Source organism: Mastigoproctus giganteus, chromosome 7, assembly GCF_048544385.1.
Source record: "Mastigoproctus giganteus isolate SK-2022 chromosome 7, ASM4854438v1, whole genome shotgun sequence".
Classification (NCBI taxonomy): domain Eukaryota; kingdom Metazoa; phylum Arthropoda; class Arachnida; order Uropygi; family Thelyphonidae; genus Mastigoproctus; species Mastigoproctus giganteus.
Genome location: NC_143581.1, coordinates 222,617,823 through 222,641,728, shown reverse-complemented (window position 1 = coordinate 222,641,728; position 23,906 = coordinate 222,617,823). Strand labels below are relative to the sequence as shown.

General features: G+C 39.4%; 1 protein-coding gene across 1 annotated transcript in view; it reads right to left on the bottom strand.

Moving 5' to 3' along the window:
• The window catches only part of LOC150083718 (AP-1 complex-associated regulatory protein-like), a 149,489-nt gene that overhangs the window by 75,417 nt on the left and 50,166 nt on the right, over positions 1-23,906 (bottom strand). Inside the window, exon 4 of the mRNA XM_090378582.1 lies at positions 12,454-12,473. Within this exon, the coding sequence (XP_090234708.1) occupies positions 12,454-12,473 (20 nt within the window). The remainder of the gene's footprint in view (positions 1-12,453; positions 12,474-23,906) is intronic.

Here is a 23,906-nt window from a genome sequence, read left to right as displayed (position 1 = left end):
ATATCGCTCAAGGTTCAGTGTTGGGTCCATTGTTGTTTTCTGTATTTATAAATGATATTGATGATGTCCAAGTTTGCAGACGATACGAAGATTGGCAGGGTTGTTAATGACACTAATGACAGTATCCTACTGCAACAGGATCTAGAAAAGTTGAGCAGATGGACTGAGAGGTGGCAAATGATGTTTAACATTGACAAATGTAAAGTACTACATATGGGAAGCGGTAACCTCAGAATATTGTATCAACTCTGTGGTACTACATTGACAGTGGTAGAGAATGAAAAGGACCTGAGGGTAATTATGCAGGCAGATATGAAGTTTTCTGAGCAGTGCAGATGGTCTGCAAGAGTAGCTCATTGTGTCTTGTCAATGATATACAGAAATTTTTTTAGCAGGGATAAGGAGGCAATTATCCCCTTGTATAAGGCAATGGTCAGATCACACCTTGAATACTGTATACAGGTCTGGAGGCTTCATTTTAAGAAGAATGTAGAGCTGTTGGAAGGAGTACAGAGAAGGGCAACAAGATTAATGAATGGAACAAAGGGTTGCTCTTATGAAGGAAGGCTAAAGTTTTGCAGATTACAGTTTTCGGAGACTAGGTGCCTGTGAGATGATCTGATTGTGATCTGGTGTATAAAGCCTTGAATGGTTGGAGTAGGCTCAATGCTGATGGGATTCTTCCTCTTGCTCAGAATGATCGCCTGAGAGGGCATAAATTCAAATTGAGGAAAGATAATTGTTGGATGGATGTGTGGAAGTTTGCCTTTAGCCAGCAGGTAGTTGATTGGTGGAGCAGACTTCCATCATTTATGAAAGAGCTGTTGTTTTTGTTGTGGAAGTTAGAGAGCCTAAATAAATTTAAAGCTGAGCTGGACAGGTAATTTGGAATGAACGGAGGGGTGAAATTGGAGCTTTTTTAATTTTTTGGCTGATGCTGCATAAGCTTACTTTCTTGCATCATATGCCTCTAATAATGCTAATCTCGAAGACTTTTAGTGATATGTCCCCTTCCTCAAAAAAAAAATAAAAAATAAATAAATAAAATAATATATATAAGCATACACAAAAGCTGCACAAGTTATACTAGTCTTCAAATGCTTCAGAAACTACTGAACAATAAATAAGTGATTTGCAATTGAGATGATAGTTTTTCAAAATGTCAAGAAAAATCAAAATGCTTGCTATTAAAAATGCTGACAAAGTTAAAATGGTGAAAGTTTATAAGAGGCTAAAATGCCAACTGATCATAGTGTTATTATACACAATACAGGTTGAGTATCCCTAATCCAAAATGCTTGGGGCCGGAAATGTTTCAGATTTTGGAATACATGGCATAGTGGGGTTGAAATAAAATTTAGATAATTTTATTTACCAAAAAAAAAAAAAAAAACATGGTCTCTGCCACCAAAAGAATATAAATGCAACAAATACTAATCCAAAATTCATATTTCATGTGAAAAAATCCCTTTTTATTTACCATCTCGAGAAGGGAACATCACAAGTGGCTGAAGGACTAGGAACTGGGTCCTTCAGGGATGAGGAGACATTGTGCTGAATGGCCCTTTTAAATGTTTATTCCAGAGTCATCTGCCTCATTAACAAAAGGTTTTTGTTGTAGAAGTCTTATTTTATAAATTTACGTTGTTTCTTGTTCTGTTATAAAAGCACGCTGCTCTAGTCCTTCAATGAGTTCGTTGCAATTTTTCCACCATGTCGTCTATAGGCATTTTTACTGCAGTGGAAAGGGCAGTAAAAATGCCTATAGACGACATGGTGGAAAAATTTATATATATAAAATGTCATCTTTATCGTCACTTTTACCATGATCCAAAACCATTTCAGCTATTTCACTATCAGTCATTGAATAAATAACTGGAGCATCATTATCAATGTTAAAGACTTCTTTGATATCCACTTTTTCCAGTTTACTGACAGGCTCCAAAGGCACTGTTTTTGCATATGTAAGAAGTTCAGACAATATTTTTCTCAAAATGATTAGCTGCTTCATCATCATTACTGAGCATAGTTGCAGGCCAGAGGTTGTGGCAGGCATGCATAACTGTAACACCTTAGTCACTGAGGTCCAAGCGTTTGCAACAGCATATATGGCATCCTTCAGGTTAAACTGCTTCTGGAAACCTTCCACACCCTCACTTCTGTTTGCTGCTGCCAACATGCTGTTCAAAAAAGTGTTTTTATATTTACACTTCATTGATCTAAGGATACCCTGGTCAGATGGCTGAATTAATGAAGTCACATTTGGGGGGAAAGTACATAACAAACATTATTTTTGATGAGCATTTCAGCTGGAGGATAAGCAGGACAGTTGTCAAGATATAACAAAATCTTGCAGTCATCATCTAGTCCAGCTTTCCTGCAGTGAGTATAAGCTGCTGGTACAAAATGTGTGTGAAACCAATCAGAAAAGGTGTTCTTGGTGATCCATGCCTTTTTTTGTTAGCATAATAATGGACTGGTAAGAAATTCACTCCTTTAAAACAGTGAGGATGCAAGCTTTGGCCTATCACAGCAAGTTTGCACTTATGCGTGCCTGCTGCATTAGTACATCCCAGCACAATTAATCTGCCCTTGGCATCCTTAATTCCTGTTGGGACTGTCTCACCAGCTGTAGTTAGTTTCTCTCGTGGGGGCAATAATGCTGATGTTTCATCAGCATTATAGACTTGTTCTGCGGTCAGATTTTCATTGGCAATGACCCTGGCAAACTCGTCAATGAATTTCTCCACTGCCTTGTGATCAGCAGATGCTTTATCACCACAAATCTTTAAAAATTTAATGCCGTGAATTCACAGAAGGAACTGTGAATATTCAATATAACCAGCCCATTGAATATTCACAGTTCCTTCCATTTTCAGTTCTTTATGATAGATCTTTGCGTGTTCCGTCACTGCGACACAATAGAAATCTTCATTTTTAGCTTTATGCAGTGTTTTTCTATTTTTCATTTTAACTTCTGTTCATTACTTTCAGCATAGAACTTGAACAGTTTATCCTTCTCTTTCTTCAGGTCACAAATGGTGGCCGTTCCAACACCAAACTCTTCTGTTTGGTGTTGGAACAACATTTTTTACATAGTATATCATCAAGACATCTCGCACTTACACCACTGCCAAGTTTCTTCGACAAATTCACTTTCTGTTCTATAGATAAACTTAAATGCTTCCTTTCTTCTTATCACTGTTACCTGGGGTATCGGGTATTTTTGACATTTTCAACAATATCTTTGCACCACAGAGCAGAGAATAAACTAAACAAACTGTGAGTAATGGACATAGACACCTTGCGTTGATGATAATTGGCACTTTACTGATGTCAACACACCATGACACAGCTCTTTCCCACCAGGGCTTCCAGTTTCCAGAACTTGTGTATTTTTCAAAAAGTTTTGGTTGGAGATTTTCAGATTGGGGATACTTAACCTGTATTTTGTATTTATTATTGGTAATTAGTCAAAAAATTGATGACCAAAGTTCCCCGCCCCTTCTTCCAATGAAGAAGGCTTCTTTGGTTTGGATTTACAATAAAAGCACGAATTTGTCATCAACCTGATATTATTGCCATATCTTTTGTTATTATCTATATTGATAGTACTGGAGCTTGTTACTCATATCCATATCACGTATTTATCTGTAGAAATACAAGTTTGCATCGACTTGCATGTTGTGTGTTGAAAAACTCAGAATAGCTAGGGGGGGGCTACTCTGGCTACCTGCAGCTTTGATTGAAATTCCTCCATCACTGACAGTAAATGTACCAGACCTCTCCAAACAAATGAAAGATAGTATATATCAGCCTGACATGAAAGATTATTTCTACCTAAGAATAGATCAAAAAATAACATCACAATACCTAAAGAAGACTAATCTGGAGATCAATAAACAATAACAATTAAACTAGGTGCCATATTTTTCTTTAAAGAAAAAAAACGCACGGCAGCAACGTATTTATGAATAAGTTGACTGACTTCAGTGTTTTTACCAGTCCATCTTACTGCAGCCTATATGAATGTATAGTATGTGCAGAACTGCATTAACATATGCAGTGTGATTCAAAAAGTTTAGGGACTGATGCTTATACCTTGACATTGCAGCAAGTTGACTTGCCCCAACATGATTTATTGATTGCCTACACAGAGCAATGTACAAATCATCTGTTTATCTGCAATTAGCCAGAATTAGCACGCACTGAATAGGTGTTTGTGTGTTACGTTGAATTTTAAAGTAGGCAATTTTACTGAGCAGAAAATTTGCATCAAATTTTGTTTCAAATTAAGGAAAATTGAAACAAACTCACAAAATTTAAAAAAAAAAAAAAAAAAAATTTTTCAAGACTTTTTCATTGGTTTGCAAAGTTTAGTTCCATGTGATTTTTTTTGCTCCCTAAGCTTAAAATCTCCAAGATTTTCAATGACCGAGAGAATTATTTAGAATTGAGAGTAGGAGTGTGTTATGGGGGACCTCCGTAGCCATGTGGGCAGGAGCAGTAGTGCATAGCACACGCTTCTTGATCAGACCAGAGTTGAAGCCTGTGACCACCAAATACGGAGGATGCAGAAGGTCAGCGAATAACCACCGCATATCCTCAGCCCGAATAAAGGGTGAGGGTTGGTGTCAGGAAGGGCATCTGGCCGTAAAAATTGCATGCCAAAACAATAAAAACGCTGACCACGTATAATAATGGGAAAAGACGAGGAAAAACACAAAACAAAACAAAAAAAAAAAAAAAAGGAGTGTGTTATAGGCCTAATGACTCTGATGCATATAATAAGAAACTGTACAGGGAAATAGAGTGGGGCAGTAAATTAGAGTCTTATAATGGGGGATTTTAATTTCCCAGATATTGACTGGAATTTGTGGGTTGGTCACTCACACACTAGCAAGGCTTTTGTGGATTCATTGGATGACTTTTTTCCACATCAGCATGTTCGGGAGGCAACTCGAGGGAGTAATACGCTTGATCTGATTTTATCAGTAATGTTTCTTCACGCATTAAGAATCTGCAAATAAAGGAACCGCTAGGTGGCAGTGATCACAATGTGCTGAAGTGGGATTTACTCAAAGAAGTAACTAACATAAGGGGTAAAGGGAAAGGTTTTTCCTTTCGTAAAGGCGACTATGGTGGTCTGAGATAGTATTTAAATTCTATACGGTGGGACCAACTGATGATGTTACTAATGGCAAATTCAAAATGGGAAGCATTCAAAGAATTTATCTTGGAAGCTACTAGGCTTTACATACCAACTAAGAAATATTGATCAATGTTTTAGGCCTAAATGGATGTCAGATGAACTAATGAGACATGTTGTTGTTATTTGGTTTTTAGGAACATTAGAATGAGACATGTGACAGAGAAGAAAAATGTATGGGATACACACAAATTAATAGGTTTTTTTTTTTTTTTTTTTATGAAAACCCCAAACACGAAAGGTATCAAAACCTATAGTACTTAGTACCGTGCATGGGTTGAAGGAGAACTATGGGGAGGAGGGGGTTGCCAGAAACTTTGCTCTAGAGACTAAACATGGGTTTCACCACTTCATGCCTCCAATAAGCAAAGTGGTGGTATTTCACCGGTTGAACATCATCTACCACCTGAGAAGGTGACATGTAAGCCTATGATAGATATAAGCAGGTCTATAACCAAGACACAAAGATTAGGCAGGCAAAGGCAGATGAGAAATCTTTGGCAAAGGATGCAAAGAAAAACAGCAAAGAGTTCTTTACCTATGTAAATTCCAGAAGGAAAGGGATGAATCAGATTGGTCCACTGGATATTGATGGTTCAACTGTTGATGATCCTGCTCAGGTGGCTAACAAACTAAATGAGTATTTTGCACCTACATTCACACATGAGGAGTTATTCAATGAGGGGTGTGCCAGAAGTTTATCAAAATCTAACAGGGAGCTAAGTGATTTTGTAATAACTGAGAGCAAAGTGGAGGAGAAATTGTTGAAGATAAACATTAAAAAGGCACCTGGGGTGGATGGGATCCATCCAGTTATATTAAAGGAGGCAGCAAAGGAAGTAAGCAAACCCTTAGCCATAATTATGAGCTTCTTTGGACTCAGGGGAGGTAACTTATGGACTGGAGATGTGCAAATGTGACCCCAATTCACAAAGCAGGATCAAAGGGCTACACAAGTAATTATAGACCTGTTAGTTTAACTTCTGTTCTAGGAAAATTAATGGAGGCACTGGTTAAAGAAGCACTGCAAGATCATCTAGACAAGACTTCAGTTATAGCTCGGACACAGCATGGTTTTGTTAAGGGAAAGTCTTGCCTGACCAATTTTATTGGATACTATGATATGGTCACAAAGGAACTGGATACAGTTCCAACCAACCACCAACCAACCACCCAGCCAGCCAGCGGGTGGTTGGTTGGTTGGTGGAACAGACTTCCATCCCTTGTAGTGGAGGTTGATAGCCTAAATAAGTTTAAGGCTCAGCTGGACAGGTATTTTGAAAGAACAGAGGGGTGAAGTGGAAGTGGGGATTTTTTTTTTTTTTTTGGCTGATGCTGCATAAGCTTGCTTTCTTGCATCAAATGCCTCTACTAATGCTAATGCGGATCTTAGAAAGGCTTTTGATACTGTTGCACATGGAAGATTGCTGAACAAATTGGAGCAGTGTGGCATTGGAGGCAAATTGCTGCTATGGATAAAGGGATGGTTGAGTGGGAGAAGACAGAGATTGGTAATTAACATTAGCATTAGTAGAGGCATATGATGCAAGAAAGCAAGCTTATTCAGCATCAGCCAAAAAAAAAAAAAAAAAAAAACACACCACTCCCATTTCACCCCTCCGTTCGTTCGAAATATGTCCAGTTGAACCTTAAATTTGTTTAGGCTATCAACTTCAACAACAAATGATGGAAGTCGGTTCCACCAACCAACCACCCGCTGGCCAAAGGCAAATTTCCGCACATATATCCGACATCCGTCATTCCTCAATTTGAATTTATGGCCTCTGAGGTGATTATTCTGAGCAAGAGGAAGAATCCCATTGGCATTGAGCATGCTCAAACCATTCAAAGCCTTATACACCTCTATCAGATCACCTTGCCGGTGCCTAGTCTCCAGACTCTGTAATTTGCAAAACTTAAGCCTTTCTTCGTAAGAGCACCCTTTGCTCCATTCATTAATCTTGTTGCCCTTCTCTGTACCCATTCCAGCAGCTCTACATCCTTCTTGAAATGAGGATTCCAGACCTGTATACAGTACTCAAGATGTGGCCTAACCATTGCCTTATATAAGGGAATAATCACCTCCTTATCCCTGCTAGAAAAATTCCTGTATATCATTGACAAGACACCATGAGCTACTCTTTCAGCTCGTCTGCACTGCTCAGAGAACTTCATATCTGCCTAACACAATTACCCCCAGGTCCTTTTCATTCTCCACCACTGTCAGTGTAGTACCGCAGAGTTGATACGTTGCTCTGGGGTTACTGTTTCCCATATGTAGTACTTTACATTTGTCAATGTTAAACTTTATTTGCCACCTCTCAGCCCATCTTTTCAACCTTTCCAGATCCTGTTGCAGCAGCATAGCATCAGTAGTGTCCTTAACAACCCTGCCAACCTTTGTATCATCTGCAAACTTGGACATTAAACTTGATATACCATCATCAATATCATTCATAAACACCGAAAACAACAACGGACCCAACACTGAACCCTGAGGAACTCCACTAATAACATTAGTCCACGTTGAGCAGTGTCCATTGATTACCACACTCTGTCTTCTGCCACTCAACCATCCCCTTATCCATAGCAGCAATTTGCCTCCAATGCCACACTGCTCCAATTTGTGCAGCAGTCTTCCATGTGCAACAGTATCAAAAGCCTTTCTAAGATCCAAATATATAATGTCAAAGTTATTCCCTGCATCCAATTCTTTTGTGACTGCATCATAGTATCCAATCAAATTGGCCAGGCAAGACTTTCCCTTAACAAAACCATGCTGTGTCCGAGCTATAACTGAAGTCTTGTCTAGATGATACTGCAGTACTACTGTAACCAGTGCCTCAATTAATTTTCCTGGAACAGAAGTTAAACTCATAGGGTCTATAATTACTTGTGTCAGCCTTTGATCCTCCTTTGTGAATTGGGGTCACATTTGCACATCTCCAGTCCATGGGTACCTCCCCAGAGTCCAAAGAAGCTCTCATAATTATGGCTAAGGGTTTGCTTACTTCCTTTGCTGCCTCCTTTAATATAACTGGATAGTACCATCCATCCCGGGTGCCTTTTTTATGTTTATCCTCAACTTTCTTCTCAGTTATTACAAAATCATCTAGCTGACTGCCAGAATTTACTTCACCTCTGGCATTCCCCTTCCTGAATAACTCCTCATTTGTAAATGTAGATGCAAAATACTCGTTTAGTTTGTTAGCCACCTGAGCAGGATCTTCAACTGCTGAACCATCAATATCCAGTGGACCAATCTGATTCATCACTTTCCTTCTAGATTTTACATAGGTAAAGAACTCTTTTCTGTTTTTCTTTGCATCCTTTGCCAAGGATTTCTCATAATCTGCCTTTGCCTACCTAATCTCCTTTGTGACTTGGCTACAGACCAGCTTATATCTATTATAGGCTTCCATCTCACCCATTAATTTATATCTATCCCATGCATTTTTCTTCTCTGCCATATGTCTCATTAATTCATCTGACATCCATTTAGGCCTAAACCTTGAACAATATTTCTTAGTTGGTATGTAAAGCCTAGTACCGTCCAAGATAAGTTCTTCGAATGCTTTCCATTTTGAATTTGCTGTTGGTAACATCATCAGTTGGTCCCACTATATAGAATTTAAATACTGTCTCAGACCACCGTAATCGCCTTTACGAAAGCAAAAACCCTTCCCTTTACCCCTGATGGTAGTTACTTCTTTGAGTAAATCCCACTTCAGCACACTGTGATCACTGCCAGATAAAGGAACCACCTAGTGGTTTCTTTATTTGCAGATTCTTAATGCATGAAGAATCACTACTGACAATCAGATCAAGAGTATTACTCCCTCTAGTTGCCTCCCAAAAATGCTGACGTAGAAAACAATCATCCAGTAAATCCACAAAAGCCTTGCTAGTGTGTGAGTGACCAACCCACAAATTCCAGTCAATATCTGGAAATTAAAATCCCCCCATTATAAGACTCTGATTTACTGGCCCACTCTATTTCCCTGTACAGTTTCTTATTATACTCATCAGAGTCATTAGGCCTATGTGCACACTCCTACTCTCAATTTTGATCTCCCAATGCTTATGTCACATCAAACTGACTCGACACTGCATTGTCCAGCGATGTCGACTGGCTTCACTTCCTTGGATTTTGTGTGTTTCTTAACTAATAGCATAACCCCTCCTCCCTTCCTATCCTGTCTATCCTTTCTGTAAAGGGAAGCAGGAACCCCAGAGTAATGTATCAAATCTGTGGTACTACACTGACAGTGGTAGAGAATGAAAAGGACCTGGGGATAATTGTGCAGTCAGATATGAAGTTTTCTGAGCAATGCAGACAGGCTGCCAGGGCAGTTCATGGGGTTTTGTCAATGATATATAGGAATTTTGCTAGCAGGGAGAAGGAGGCGATTGTCCCTCTGTATAAGGCAATGGTCAGGCCACGTCTTGAGTACTGCAAACAGGTCTGGAGGCCTCATTTTAGGAAGGATGTAGATTTACTTGAGCATGTACAGAGAAGGGCAACAAGATTGGTGAGGGGAATGAAGGGATCCTCTTACCAAGAGAGGCTTCAGTTCTGAAAATTGCAGTGGCTGGAGACTAGGAATCTGCACGGTGATCTGATTGAGGTGTATAAGGCCTTGAATGGGTGGAGCACACTGAATTCTGATGGCATCGTTCCACTTGTTCAGATTACGAACCTAAGGGGGCATAAATTCAAATTAAGAAAGGACAGATGTAGAATAGATGTGCGGAAATTTGCCTTTAGCCAGCGGGTGGTTAATTGCTGGAACAAACTTCCATCTGTCGTTGTGGAAATTGATAGATTGAATAAATTTAAGGAGGAACTGGACAGACATTTGGAGGTAATGGTGTGATTTTTTTTTTTTTTTTTTTGGCTGATGCTGCATAAGCTCATACACTTGCTTTCTTGCATCACATGCCACTACTACGAAGGCAATGGTCATGCCACACCTTGAGTACCTTAAACAGGTCTGGAGACCTCATTTTAAGAAGGATGTAGAGTTGTTGGAGCCAGTACAGAGAAGAGCAACAAGATTAGTGATTGGAACAAAGGGTTGCTCTTATGAAGAAAGGCTTAAGTTTTGCAAATTAGTGTCTGGAGACTAGGTACCTGCGAGGTGATCTAATTGAGGTGTATAAAGCCTTGAATGGTTTGAGCATGCTGAATGCTGATGGGATTCTTCCTCCTGCTCACCGGTGTGAAATATCACCACTTTGGTTATTGGAGGCTTGAAGTGGTAAAACCCATGTTTAGTCTCTAGAGCAAAGTTTCCGGCATCCCCCTCCCCCCATACTTCTCCTTCAACCTATGCACGGTACTAAGTACTATAGGTTTTGATACCTTTCGTGTTTGGGGTTTTCATAAAAAAAAAAAAAAAAAAAAAAAAAAGTCACCTAAGAGGGCATAAATTCAAATTGAGGAAAGACAGACATAGGATAGATGTGCGGAAGTTTGCCTTTAGCCAGTGGGTAGTTGGTTGGTGGAACAGACTTCCATCCTTTGTTGTGGAAGTTGATAGCCTAAATAAATTTAAGGTTGAACTGGACAGGTATTTCGAATGAACGGAGGGGCGAAATTAGTGTTTTTTTTTTTTTTTTGGCTGATGCCGCATAAGCTTGCCTTCTTGTATTATATGCCTCTACTAATGCTAATGAATGTGAAACAGGAACTATCAGCAATTCCAAAATAAGCATATTAAGGAACATCAACAGAAGTTGCTGAAAACTTTAGAATTAGTGTATACAGTGTTGAGAACCACATCCAAATAGCTAGCAAGCTTCATCATTCCCTAAATAATAGTTTAGTCCCTAAACATCTTGCTGTTGTTGTTATTTGGTTTTTAGAAGCATTAGCAACTAAGGATATATTGCTCCGGGATATGCGGTGGTCATTCCCTGACCTTTCCACATCCTGCGTATTTGGTGGTGATGGGCTCGAACCCTGGTCTAATCAAGAAGTGTGTGCTACGCACTGCTGCTCCTTCCCTTTTCTTGCACCTTTTCTTCTTATAATACTCATATATTCAGGTACTGAACATTTGATACATTCATTTGGTATCAACTCAAAATAAGAAAAACCAACTATAACCCTTGATGTCAATACAGTATGTTGGGGACTTGTACATTAAAAAAAAAAAAAAAAAGAAAAAAAAGAGAATCACTAGGTTTCAATCCAAGAAAAAAAGTGTTAAATTTTTTTTTAATGAGGATAGTTTTACAACAGAAATGATAGTTTTAACACTAAGTATGGGAAAAACATAAATCTGGAAGCCCCCCCCCCCACCTCTCTCTCTCTCTGGGGTAATTCAGATTTTTTTTTTTTTTCTTTTGGTTGGTGCAGCATAAGCCTCAGGCTTCCTTGCACCATATGAGTAATAATAATATTATATGGAATTGCAGTACAGGGATCATTAACTACTGTAGAAAGATTATGCAACATTCCAATAAAATGACAAAGCAGCATGTTTGTAATGTCAATCAAGCTTCATGGTGTCTCTCTCACTGGCTGCTCGATCATGACTGACAGCTACTGTCATTCAAACTTGTTTGTCATTAATCTTTCAAAGTGAGTTTTTTTCTTTCTTTTTTTTTTTTTAAATCTAACTTAATTCTTATAATGTGATGCTCTGGTAATCATTTAAAAAAAATTTTATCATGCAGGCATTTGTTATCATAGGCTTAGCAAAACAGTATATCAGTCGCACTAGAAAATCACATTCTTCGCCTTACGTTTAAAAAAAATTGATTTCTTTAAAATTTTATATGAAATACAGTTTCAATTAGAGTAACTAACTGTCAGTTATTAACAACCAATGAGCAACATATATTGCAGAATTTTATTATCAATAATTATCTAGCATATACTATGAATTTAATTGAAATCAGGAAACGGTTTCAGGAGGCTAGGGAAGCTTTCGCAGAGTTTCTCATAGCCATATATAATTTGCAACTGCCAAAACAACAGCATCCCAGGAAACAAACTTCAAGATCATTTTCTAGATTATTAGGATTTTTGGCTTTCGTATTTGGTTATTTATGTAAATTTGCAAAAAAGTGTCAGATTAATGAAGTTCTATTGTATTAAGAAAAGCACATAGGTTTGCAAAATAAAAGAAAATATTTAAACACAAATCCTCAAATATAATACAATTTGGAATTTTAATTCACATGTTCAATAAAAATCTTTAAAATCTGTGTATTACAGACAAGCAAAAACTCACCTATGGGGATGCACAGGACTCTGCAATAAAGAAAAATAATTTGGAAATTAAAATAACTCAATTTTCAAACTGAACACTTTTTAATATTAATGACAGAATAATTATTAAAAATTTTGTCAATAATACAAACAACTTGTGGAGGAGAAATTGTTGAAGATAAACATAAAAAAGGCACCTGGGGTGGATGGGATCTATCCAGTTATTAAAGGAGGAAGCAAAAGAAATAAGCAAACCCTTAGCCATAATTATGAGAGCTTCCCTGGACTCAGGGGAGGTACCCATGGAATGGAGATGTGCAAATGTGACCCCAATTCACAAAGGAAGTTGAAAGGGCAACAAAAGTAATTATAGACCTGTTAGTTTAACTTCTGTTCCAGGGAAATTAATGGAGGCACTGGTTAAAAAAGCACTGCAGGATCATCTAGACAAGACTTCAGTTATAGCTCGGACACAGCATGGTTTTGTTAAGGGGAAGTCTTGTCTAACCAATTTGATTGGATACTATGATGTGGTCACAAAGGAACTGGATGCAGGGAATAACTTTGATATCATACATTTGGATCTTAGAAAGGCTTTTGATACTGTTGCACATGGAGGATTGCTGCACAAATTGGAGCAGTGTGGCACCAGAGGCAAATTGCTGCTATGGATGGTTGAATGAGAGAAGACAGAGAGTGGTAATCAATGGACACTGCTCTTCGTGGCCTAATGTTATTAGTGGAGTCCCTCAGGGTTCGGTGTTGGGTCCATTGTTGTTTTCTGTATTTATAAATGATACTGATGATGGTATATCAGGTTTAATGTCCAAGTTTGCAACGATACGAAGGTTGGCAGGGTTGTTAAGGACACTAATGACAGATCGCTACTGCAACGGGATCTAGAAATGTTGAGCAGATGGGCTGAGAGGTGGCAAATGAAGTTAAACATTAACAAATGTAAAGTACTACATATGGGAAACAGTAACCCCAGAGTAAGGTATCAACTCTGTGGTACTACACTGACAGTGGTAGAGAAGGAAAAGGACCTGGGGGTAATTGTGCAGGCAGATATGAAGTTTTCTGAGCAGTGCAGATGGTCTGCAAGAGTAGCTCATGGTGTGTTGTCAATGATATACAGGAATTTTTCTAGCAAGGATAAGGAGGTGATTATCCCCTTGTATAAGGCAATGGTCAGGCCACACCTTGAGTACTGTATACAGGTCTGGAGGCCTCATTTTAAGAAGGATGTAGAGCTGTTGGAACAAGTACAGAGAAGGGCAACAAGATTAGTGAATGGAATGAAGGGTTGCTCTTATGAAGAAAGGCTTAAGTTTTGCAGATTACAGCATCTAGAGACTAGGCACCTGTGAGATGATCTGATTGAGGTGTATAAAAGTCTTGAATGGTTTGATCATGCCCAATGCTGATGGGATTCTTCCACTTGCTCAGAATAATCACCTGAGAGGGCATAAATTAAAATTGAGGAAAGACAGTTATAGGACAGATGTGCAGAGGTTTGCCTTTACCAGTGAGTAGTTGACTGGTAGAACAGACTTCCATCTTTTGTTGTGGAAGTTGATAGCCTAAATAAATTTAAGGCTCAGGTGGACAGGTATTTGGAAAAAACGGAGAGGTTAAATAGGAGAGTTTTTTTTTTTTTTTTTTGGCTGATGCTGCATAAGCTTGCTTTCTTGCATCGTAAGTCTCTATTAATGCTAATGCTAACTTAATAGAAGAAATATGTCCACATTTAAATAAAAGAAAACAATACAAACTGAATAATTCGTTAAAAAGGTCTCCAGAGTCAGGAACTCAATGATTCATTTTAATGCACTAAACACTGACTTAAACAAAATAAAACAAAGCTTTAATATAAAATAAATCAGTAGAATAAAATATAAACTGAGGTGAAAACAAAATAAAATACAATAAAATAAAAGTGTAGTTAAAAGTGCTAAAACCACTACACAACAACAGCTTTCAGCAGCAGCTGTCTTCATCAGCTAAAATGGTTACGGGTTATCCAAACAAAAACAATATATATATATATACACGCACACCTCCCAGCTAGTCCATGATGCCTTCTCGCGGCACATGATCTGTATTAACTTCCCTTACATTGGAACCGGAAGTGGCTCGGGCACAAACCATTCTAAACTGTTCATCCCTCCCTAAGATAAGAGACACAAAGAATGGATGAATATTGCAGCCCTTATCCCTGTTAATACTGTAGACATCAGGATGAGCATATCCACAAGCTCTCTAGCCACTTCTGGTTCCAGAAACCACGGGCTCTATCAACAACAACCGCTCCTTTGGCTGAAATACCATACCGAGTCTCCCAAGCACGTTCAGCTATGGCTGAACCTCTATAATTGGCTATCTTGATTGCTATATCATGTTCAACCAGGCAATCGCGTAATCTATACTTTGTTTCTGCCACATAACACTCCTCATACTCCGGGCACTCAACCTCGTATATGACCCAGGTGTTATCACTGGTGTCAATGGGATCTTTAACTGTGGACACCACCGTGTGAAGTCTCCAAACAGGAAGTTGTACACAGACATCTGATACAAATGTAGCATATGTGCAATGGATTCAGAGATGCCCAGATAATAGGGAATGTATGCGATAGCCCTGGGTGTAAAAACATCCCTATGACTCCCTACTCATATCCTTTAGACAACCATCAATAACACTCTGGGGATAGCCACATACCTTGAGGTCAACCGTAACCCATTAACTTCATCATCTCTCTCCTTGGAGGAGGAACAATGCAACCCCACCCTTCCCATCAATGCCTTAACCACACTCTTCTTACGGCCACCAGCCTGAGCTGATTTAAATTGTGTGTACTGGCTGTGAGACAGGTTTTCTATAAACCCTAATTCTCAAGCATCGGCCTTCTCTGTACAGATACACATCAAGGAAAGGAAGGCCCCTCCACCTCTGAGGTAAACTGAATATAGGGCAAACCGTCATTCAACCAACTGAGCATTCCATTATCCTGACCCCTCCATATCACTGTAAAAGTGTCATCGACATTTCTCTTCCACAACTGTACCAGGGGTGGAAGAGTACTCATCAACATCCTACCTTCAAACTCTTCCATAGCCAAGTTGGCTATAACCACACTAATGGGTGAACCCATGGCCATACTGCAGACATGCTGATACATAATGTTTCTAAACAACATAATAAACATACTAAACAGTACTAAACATACACAAACTGATTCATTTACATAAATCTTCACAGTTCAAGGCTGTCATACTTTCCAGTCATCATCTCTTCCCAAAGCTACCCGCAGAAAATCCAAACCATGTTCAATGGGTATATAGGTGAACAAAGAAATAACTTCAAAGGATACCATCATTTCCCCTTTTTCTATCTCCTGAGTTCAGACAAACTGTACAAAATCACTACTATTCTTAAGTGTAAAGTTCAAACATCCCACCATGGGGGATATGAGCCCTGGCAAAAATCTGGACAGAGCATGCATCGGACTGCCTACAAATGACAAAATAGGCCTTAAAGGCACCCCTGTCTTATGGATTTTCGGTAGCCCATAAAACCTGGGTAAATGACAGCCCGATGCATGTAACTTCCATGCTACCTCCTTGGATATTTCCCCCAACTTTCTGCCAACCCTGAACCAATTTATTTAATTGGTGTTCTAGCCCCACTAAGGGGTTCTTCTGAACAACTTTATAGGTAGTCCTATAGTTGAGCAAATAAAGGGACTTTTCTTGGTAATCCTCTTTGTTCAAAACTACTGTAGATCTGCCCTTATCTGCAGGTAGTACCACAATACTGTCACCTATACACATTTTAAATCAGCTCAGGCCAGTGGCCATAAGAACGGGCATTGATGAGAAGGGCAGGGTCGCATTGTTCCTCCTCTGAGGGGGAGAGAGAGAGAGAGAGAGAGAGAGAGAGAGAGAGAGAGAGAGAGAGAGAGATGATTAAGTTAGACTACGGCTGACCTCAAGGTATGTGGCTATCCCAGAGTGTTATTGATGGTTGTCTAAAGGATATGAGTAGGGGTCATAGGGATGTTTTTACACCCATGGCTATCGCATACATTCCCTATTATCTGGGTATCTTTGAAACCATTGCACGTATGCTACGTTCGTATCAGATGCACTGTGCACAACTTCCTGGCCAGAGACTTCACACAGTGGTGTCCACGGTTAAAGATCCCTGACATTGGTGATAACAGCGGGGTTATATACTGTATTAGCATTGAGCTTGCTCAATCCATTCAAGGCCTTATATAGCTCAATTAGATCACCTCGCAGGTGTCTAGTCTCCAGAAGCTGCAATTTGCAGAACTTAACTTTTCTTGATAAGAGGACCCCATCGTTCCCTTCACCAATCTTGTTGCCTTTCTCTGTACTTATTCCAGCAGCTCTACATCTTTCCAAAATGAGCCTCCAGACCTGTATACAGTACTCGAGGTGTGGACTGACCATTGCCTTATACAAGGCAACAATCACCTCCTTATTCCTGCTAGAAAAATTTCTGTATATCATTGACAAGATACCATGAGCTACTCTTGCAGCCTTTTTGCACTGCTCAGAAAACTTCATATCTGACTGCACAATTATCCTCGGGTCCTTTTCATTCACCACTAACCTGAGTGTAGTACCACCGAGTTGATACAATACTGTGGGGTTACTACTACCCATATGCAGTACTTTACATTTGTCAATGTTAAACTTCAGTTGTCACCTCTCAGCCCATCTGCTCAACTTTTTCTGATCCTGTGGCAGTAGCGTACTATCATTACTATCATTAACAACAGTGCCAACCTTTGTATCTTCTATAAACTTAGACATTAACCATGATACACCATCAATATCACTGATAAATATCAAAAACAACAATGGGCCCAGCAACAAACCCTTGGGGATTTCACTAATAATATTAGTCCACGAAGCTTAGTGTCCATTGATAAACACTCTCTGTTTTCTCACACACTCAACCATCCTTTTATCCATTGTAGCAACTTGCCCTTAATGCCATACTGCTCCAATTTATATAGCAGTCTTCCATGTGCCACAGTATGAAAAGATTTCCTAAAATCCAAGTATATGATATCAAAATTATTCTTTGCATCCAATTCCTTTGTGATCAAATCATAGTATCCAATCAAATTTGTCAGACAAGACTTCCCCTTAACAAACCCGTGCTGTGTCTTAACTATAACTGCAGTCTTGTCTAGATGACCCTGCATTGTTTCCTTAACCAGTGACTCCATTATTTTCCCTTGGAGCAGAAGTTAGACTAACTGGTCTGTAATCACCTGTGTCACCTTTTGATCCCCCTTTGTGAATTGAGGACACATTTGCACATCTCCAGTCCATGGGGACCTCCCCTGAGTCCAAGGAAGCTTTCATAATTATGGCTAAGGGTTTGCTTACTTCCTTTGTTTCCTCCTTTAATATAACTGGATAGATCCCATCCACCCCAGATGCCTTCCTTATGTTTAACTTCAACTATTTCTCCTCCGCTTTGCTCTCAGTTATTACAAAATCACTTAGCTCCCTGTCAGAGTTTGATAAATGTCTGGCATACCCCCTCCTTGAATAACTCCTCATGTGTGAATGTAGATGCAAAATACTCATTCAGTTTATCAACTACCTGACCATGATGATCAATAGTCAAACCATCTACGTTAAATGGACCAATCTGATTCATCCCTTTCCTTCTAGAGTTTAATTAAGATTAGAACTCTTTGCTGCTTTTCCTTTGCATCCATTGCCAAAGATTTCTCATAATCTGCCTTCGCTTGCCTAACCTCCTTTGTGACTTGATTACAGACTAGCTTATGTATACCACAGGCTTCTGTGTCACCTGATAATTTGCATGCATCCCATGCATTTTTATTCTCTGCCACGAGGAAAGTTGCTAAGGCTTCAGCAGAGATTTGTGAAAACGATTCAAGTAAACATTAAGATCAAAAGAAGTGGATTTACAACCCTCAGGAGAAAATTCTATGGAAAGAGACTTCCATAAGGATGACATCACAACAAGTGATAGCACCACCACCAAGAGAGAAAAACTTTATCCTCACCCTTAACCTTCTTATACCAATGGGATGAAACTGACAAAAGAGTCCACAAATTAGAGCAATTTTTAGCAAGACCATATAACTGGAAGAACTGGTTAGAGATTTCCAGGTGACCCCGACCTATTGAACTAGATGTAATTAGGAAAAAATCATATGCAAAAGCCATACTATTATTTTTGAAACCTTGAAAACCAAAGCCAATATACGAAGGAAGCGACTGAAGCAAAATATCTATGATAGCATTGAAAAGAAACCAAGAAACAGATCTCCCTGGCAGACAGCACAAGTAGGTCAAATATGGAACTCCGAACCATCAACTAGAAGATGTGTGAAGCATCTAGACTGCAAAAGGCACAATGTAGTTCACTAATGAGCAAGGAAAGCACTTACAAATCAAAGCCCTAGTGACAGTAGAAAAGGAAACCTGATCAAAAGCCTTTTGAAAGTAAACAGGACAACAGTCATAAAGAGCAATTTAACCTCAAACAAAAGAGTGGATAAGAGAAAGTTGTTCTCAGCACAACCATCAGCTAGTTGGAAGGCCCTCTGCCAGCAGTCAAAATCAACAACAGTCTGAATACATCAAACCAAGACTTTATGATAGGCTTAAAGGAGAACCGAGGAGAGAGTAATAGTGCGGAAGTCACCAAGTGAAGAGTTTTTCTTTTTCAGAATCAGAATATTGTAAGTAAACAGAGGGGAATCTGGGAGAGAGTCAGTCCACACAAAAATATAGAAAAGATTAATCAAAACTTTAACAGGCAAACTACGAAGCAAATCAGCTGGAACATCAGGGTTATTGCTAGTATGAGGTGGACAGTAAGACAATTCATTTTGAGATATCGGCCAATAGATGGAGGCTAGGAGATCAGTACACTCTGAATAGTCAGGCGAAGGAAGCACATCTGCAAACCCGGCAACCAAGGTGCAAACACTGAAGTCCAAAAAAGCACAGATGTCATCAGCGGCCGGGGAAGATGGAGAATCCGAAGCATCATCAAGAATGGCATGGGCACACCTCTTGCAGTTTTTAGCATAGAGGAACTGGATCTTGGCAAATTACCACTTGCAGTGAATCTTCTTGCAACACCAGGACAATAACCTCCAGCGATGAACCAAGTGGGAAGACGAGGTTGAGATTGACACACAAACGTATCCTGATCGAAGAGCGTAGTTTTGATGAAGCAGTCCAGCTCGGTAAAACAGACAAACATTGACAGCATTGGACAGGAAACTCTTAAGGATATAGTGATCATGAGAAGAGACAGGGATTTTAGACAGCAACAAAACTATGGCATCAAGGAGAACCTTTTTAGAATAAATTGACTGAGAAGGGATCTCAAAAGAGTCAGAAACAGAGACTGCAGGAAAGAGAATAAGTTGATGAAATAAATTAAAAAACAGTCTACTCCTATTAACGCTTTGACCTTTTTGAATATAGGCCACCATTATTATTCCTTCAGAATCCTAGAAGATTGCCACCATTTTTGGAGGTGGTGAACTCAGATTTTTCTATTGTTTGGGCTTCTGCTTTGACTCATACTGATAACAGTAGATACATGTCTATATGAGGCTTGTGGAAGCAAAGGTGGAACAACCATAATACACACACACATACTGCCACAGTACTTTCAAGTTCATCTGGTTGGTCATGTACTAACAGCGTGATGAACAGAAGTATCATTTCATTTTGGCATAAATGAAGTTTATGCCAAAATGAAATGCTAGTTTGCTGACGAGGCTAGTAGGGGCCAGACGTGTTCAAAGCCGCTAGGTGGATTTTTCTTATTTATTGATTTGAAATTATTGTTTTTCTAAAACTTTTGATTTAAATTTAGCAGTATAGCATTATTTTGTGATTTTCTGATTAATTTGGTGTATTTATTCTTTACTCGGCCTTGCAATTGCATAAAAGTATCGGTAAGAGTATCCACGTGTTACAAGTCGCAACTCCGCTGAAAGAGAAGTTTTTTTTTTTTTAGCCATATTTAGCCGCTTATTGAATATTTTTTACATCAAATTATTTTTTGTAAGTAGCTTATAGACCTAGTAAGGATCGTTAGTTTATTCTGAATTGAGACAGCGAGATTTGAAAGTTAATTAATACTTAAGTGTCCATAGATTACCATTCGTACCTTCCCGCCTTTGTCTTTGTCATACAATCATCACATATCGAACCTAGATAGCGTTAGTATAGTATAGGTTATACTATTTTCAGTGATCTGTAAAATCTACTAAACTTGTTGAACTTCGTTGGCATTTAAATTGTACTTTTAACTAAATACATATACCGACTTAGATTACAAACGTAACATAATTAATTAATATATAACTGATACGGAAGTTATATAAAGGGAACTCTGAGATAATTAATACTTGAGACTAAAAAAATATATATCCCGTTATAACTGTGTTGGGAGATAAGTTAGGGTTATAAACTGAAATTGAAATTTTATTTAAATTAAAAGAAACATGACTCAGACCAGAGCAGCAAAACAAAAGGCTCAAGCTAATGGAAGTGCTGTAGCTGAGAGGAGAACTGAGAGGGGCAGTTGCCTTCTGAATCACAGCCTTCTAAAATGCACAGCTTGCATGAGGTTTGTGGAGCATTCAGGTACGGGACATGATATTGCCATGGGGGATGTCTTTGTGTGTGCGCGATGCAAGGAGTGTATCGAAATCAGGCAACAACTCAGCGTTCTTATGGGCCTATATGAGAGCTTGAAGGACAGGGTGGATGCCCTCGAAGGAACTAAATTGAGGGGCCCATCAAGCTCTCAGCTGCCCACATCAATGCCAGAGCTTGCACTTGGTCGTCGCGCAACACAGCGGCAACCCCCAAGGCAGAATGCACTGGTCCCAAAGGAACTAGTAGTTGTTGGTGACTCTATTGTCAGGGAAACGGGGAACATGCTTTGTAAAAAGGATAGGTGGAACAGGACCAGGGTATGTCTGCCAGGTGCAAAGGTTGATGACGTTGTAGAGCAGATATCATCTTTTAAGGGCACAAAAGGTGATATAGTTGTACACGTTGGCACTAATGATATCAGGAGTAGGTGACCGGCAGAATTGCTTAACAAGTACAGGTCACTGTTGAAAAAAAGCCGTGAAATAGGGTTGAATTTGAAAGTGTCTGCAATTCTGCCCAGACGATAGGAGCGAGTATATGATGAGAGCCTTGTCGATCAATTCGGCCCTGGAAAGATTGTGCAAGCTCAAGGGGTAGAATTTTTTTCAGCCTGGACTGTACTTGTTAACAGGAGAAATTGCTTCTACAGGGATGGGATACACTTAAATAGAAAGGGTGCAAGAATATTTGCTGATGCTATCAAGGCAGTGTTAGGTGGGTCGGAAAACTGCTAGCTTGGGGGGAGACAAACACGAATAGATTAACAGAAGCCACTGGCAGAGGTGAAAGAGATTCTTGCACTGCTTCTATTGGAATGAGCAGAAGCCTGAAAAACAAGATGCAGGATATTTCAGAGACTACCGGGAGTCATTGCGGTACAAGTAAACACATGGGTTGTGTTAGGGTAACTAAGAATAGAAATAGGTGCATGTATACTTGCGTGTACACCAATGCTAGGAGTTTAGTAAATAAATTTGATGAATTTGAGGTATTGCTCAAAACATCAAAGGCAGATATTGTTGGGATATCAGAGACGTGGTGTCACACATATATAAGGAATGCAGAACTGGAATTTGGGGAGTACAACGTCTACAGAAAGGTTAGACTAGATAGGAAGGGAGGAGGGGTTATGCTATTAGTTAAGAAATACATAAAATCCAAGGAAGTGAAGCCAGTGGACATCGCTGGACAGTGCAGTGTCGAGTCAGTTTGGTGTGACATAAGCATTGGGAGATCAAAATTGAGAGTAGGAGTGTGCTATAGGCCTAATGACTCTGATGAGTATAATAAGATACTGTACAGGGTAATAGAGTGGGTCAGTAAATCAGAGAGTCTTATAATGGGAGATTTTAATTTCCCAGATATTGACTGGAATTTGGGGGCTGGTCACTCACACACTAGCAAGGCTTTTGTGGATTTATTGGATGATTGTTTTCTACATCAGCATGTTCAGGAGGCAACTAGAGGGAAGAATACTCTTGATTTGATTATCAGCAGTGATTCTTCATGCATTAAGAATCTGCAGATAAATGAACCACTAGGTAGCAGTGATCACAGTGTGCTGAAGTGGGATTTACTCAAAGAGGTAACTACCATTAGGGGTAAAGGGAAGGGTTATTGCTTTCGTAAAGGCAACTACGATGGACTGACACAGTATATAAATTCTATACAGTGGGACCAACTGATGATGTTACCAACAGCAAATGCAAAATGGGAACCATTCAAAGAACTTATCTTGGAAGCTACTAGGCTATACATACCAACTAAGAAATATTGTTCAAAGTTTAGGCCTAAATGGATGTCAGATGAACTGATGAGGCATATGGCAGAGAAGAAACATGCATGGGATACATACAAATTAACACATGACACAGAAGCCTATGATAGATACAAGTTGATCTGTAACCAAGTTACAAAGGAGGTTGGGCAGGCGAAGGCAGATTACGAGAAATCTTTGGCAAGGGATGCAAAGAAAAATAGCAAAGAGTTCTTTACTTATGTAATCTCTAGAAGGAAGGGGATGAATCAGATTGGTCCACTTGATATCGATGGGTCAACTGTTGATGATCCTGCTCAGGTAGCTAACAAACTAAATGAATATTTTGCATCGACATTCACACATGAGGAGTTATTTAGCGAGGGGAAAGCCAGAGGTGTATTCAACTCTGGCAGTAAGCTAGAGAATCTTGTAATAACTGAGAGTAAAGTGGAGGAGAAATTGAAGATAAACACAAGAAAGGCACCCAGGGTGGATGGAATCTATCCAGTTGTATTAAAGGAGGCAGCAAAGGAAGTAAGCAAACCCTTAGCCATAATTATGAAAGCTTCCTTGGACTCAGGGGAGGTACCCACAGACTGGAGATGTGCAAATGTGACCCCAATTCACAAAGGAGGATCAAAGGCTGACACAAGTAATTATAGACCTGTTAGTTTAACTTCTGTTCCAGGAAAATTAATGGAGGCACTAGTTAAAGAAGCACTGCAGGATCATTTAGAAAAGACTTCAGCTATAGCTCGGACACAGCATGGTTTTGTTAAGGGGGAGTCTTGCCTGACCAATTTGATTGGATACTATGATGCAGTCACAAAGGAACTGGATGCAGGGAATAACTTTGATATTATATACTTGGATCTTAGAAAGGCTTTTGATACTGTTGCACACGGAAGACTGCTGCACAAATTGGAGCAGTGTGGCATTGGAGGCAAATTGCTGCTGTGGATAAAGGGGTGGCTGAGGGGGAGAAGACAGAGAGTGGTAATCAATGG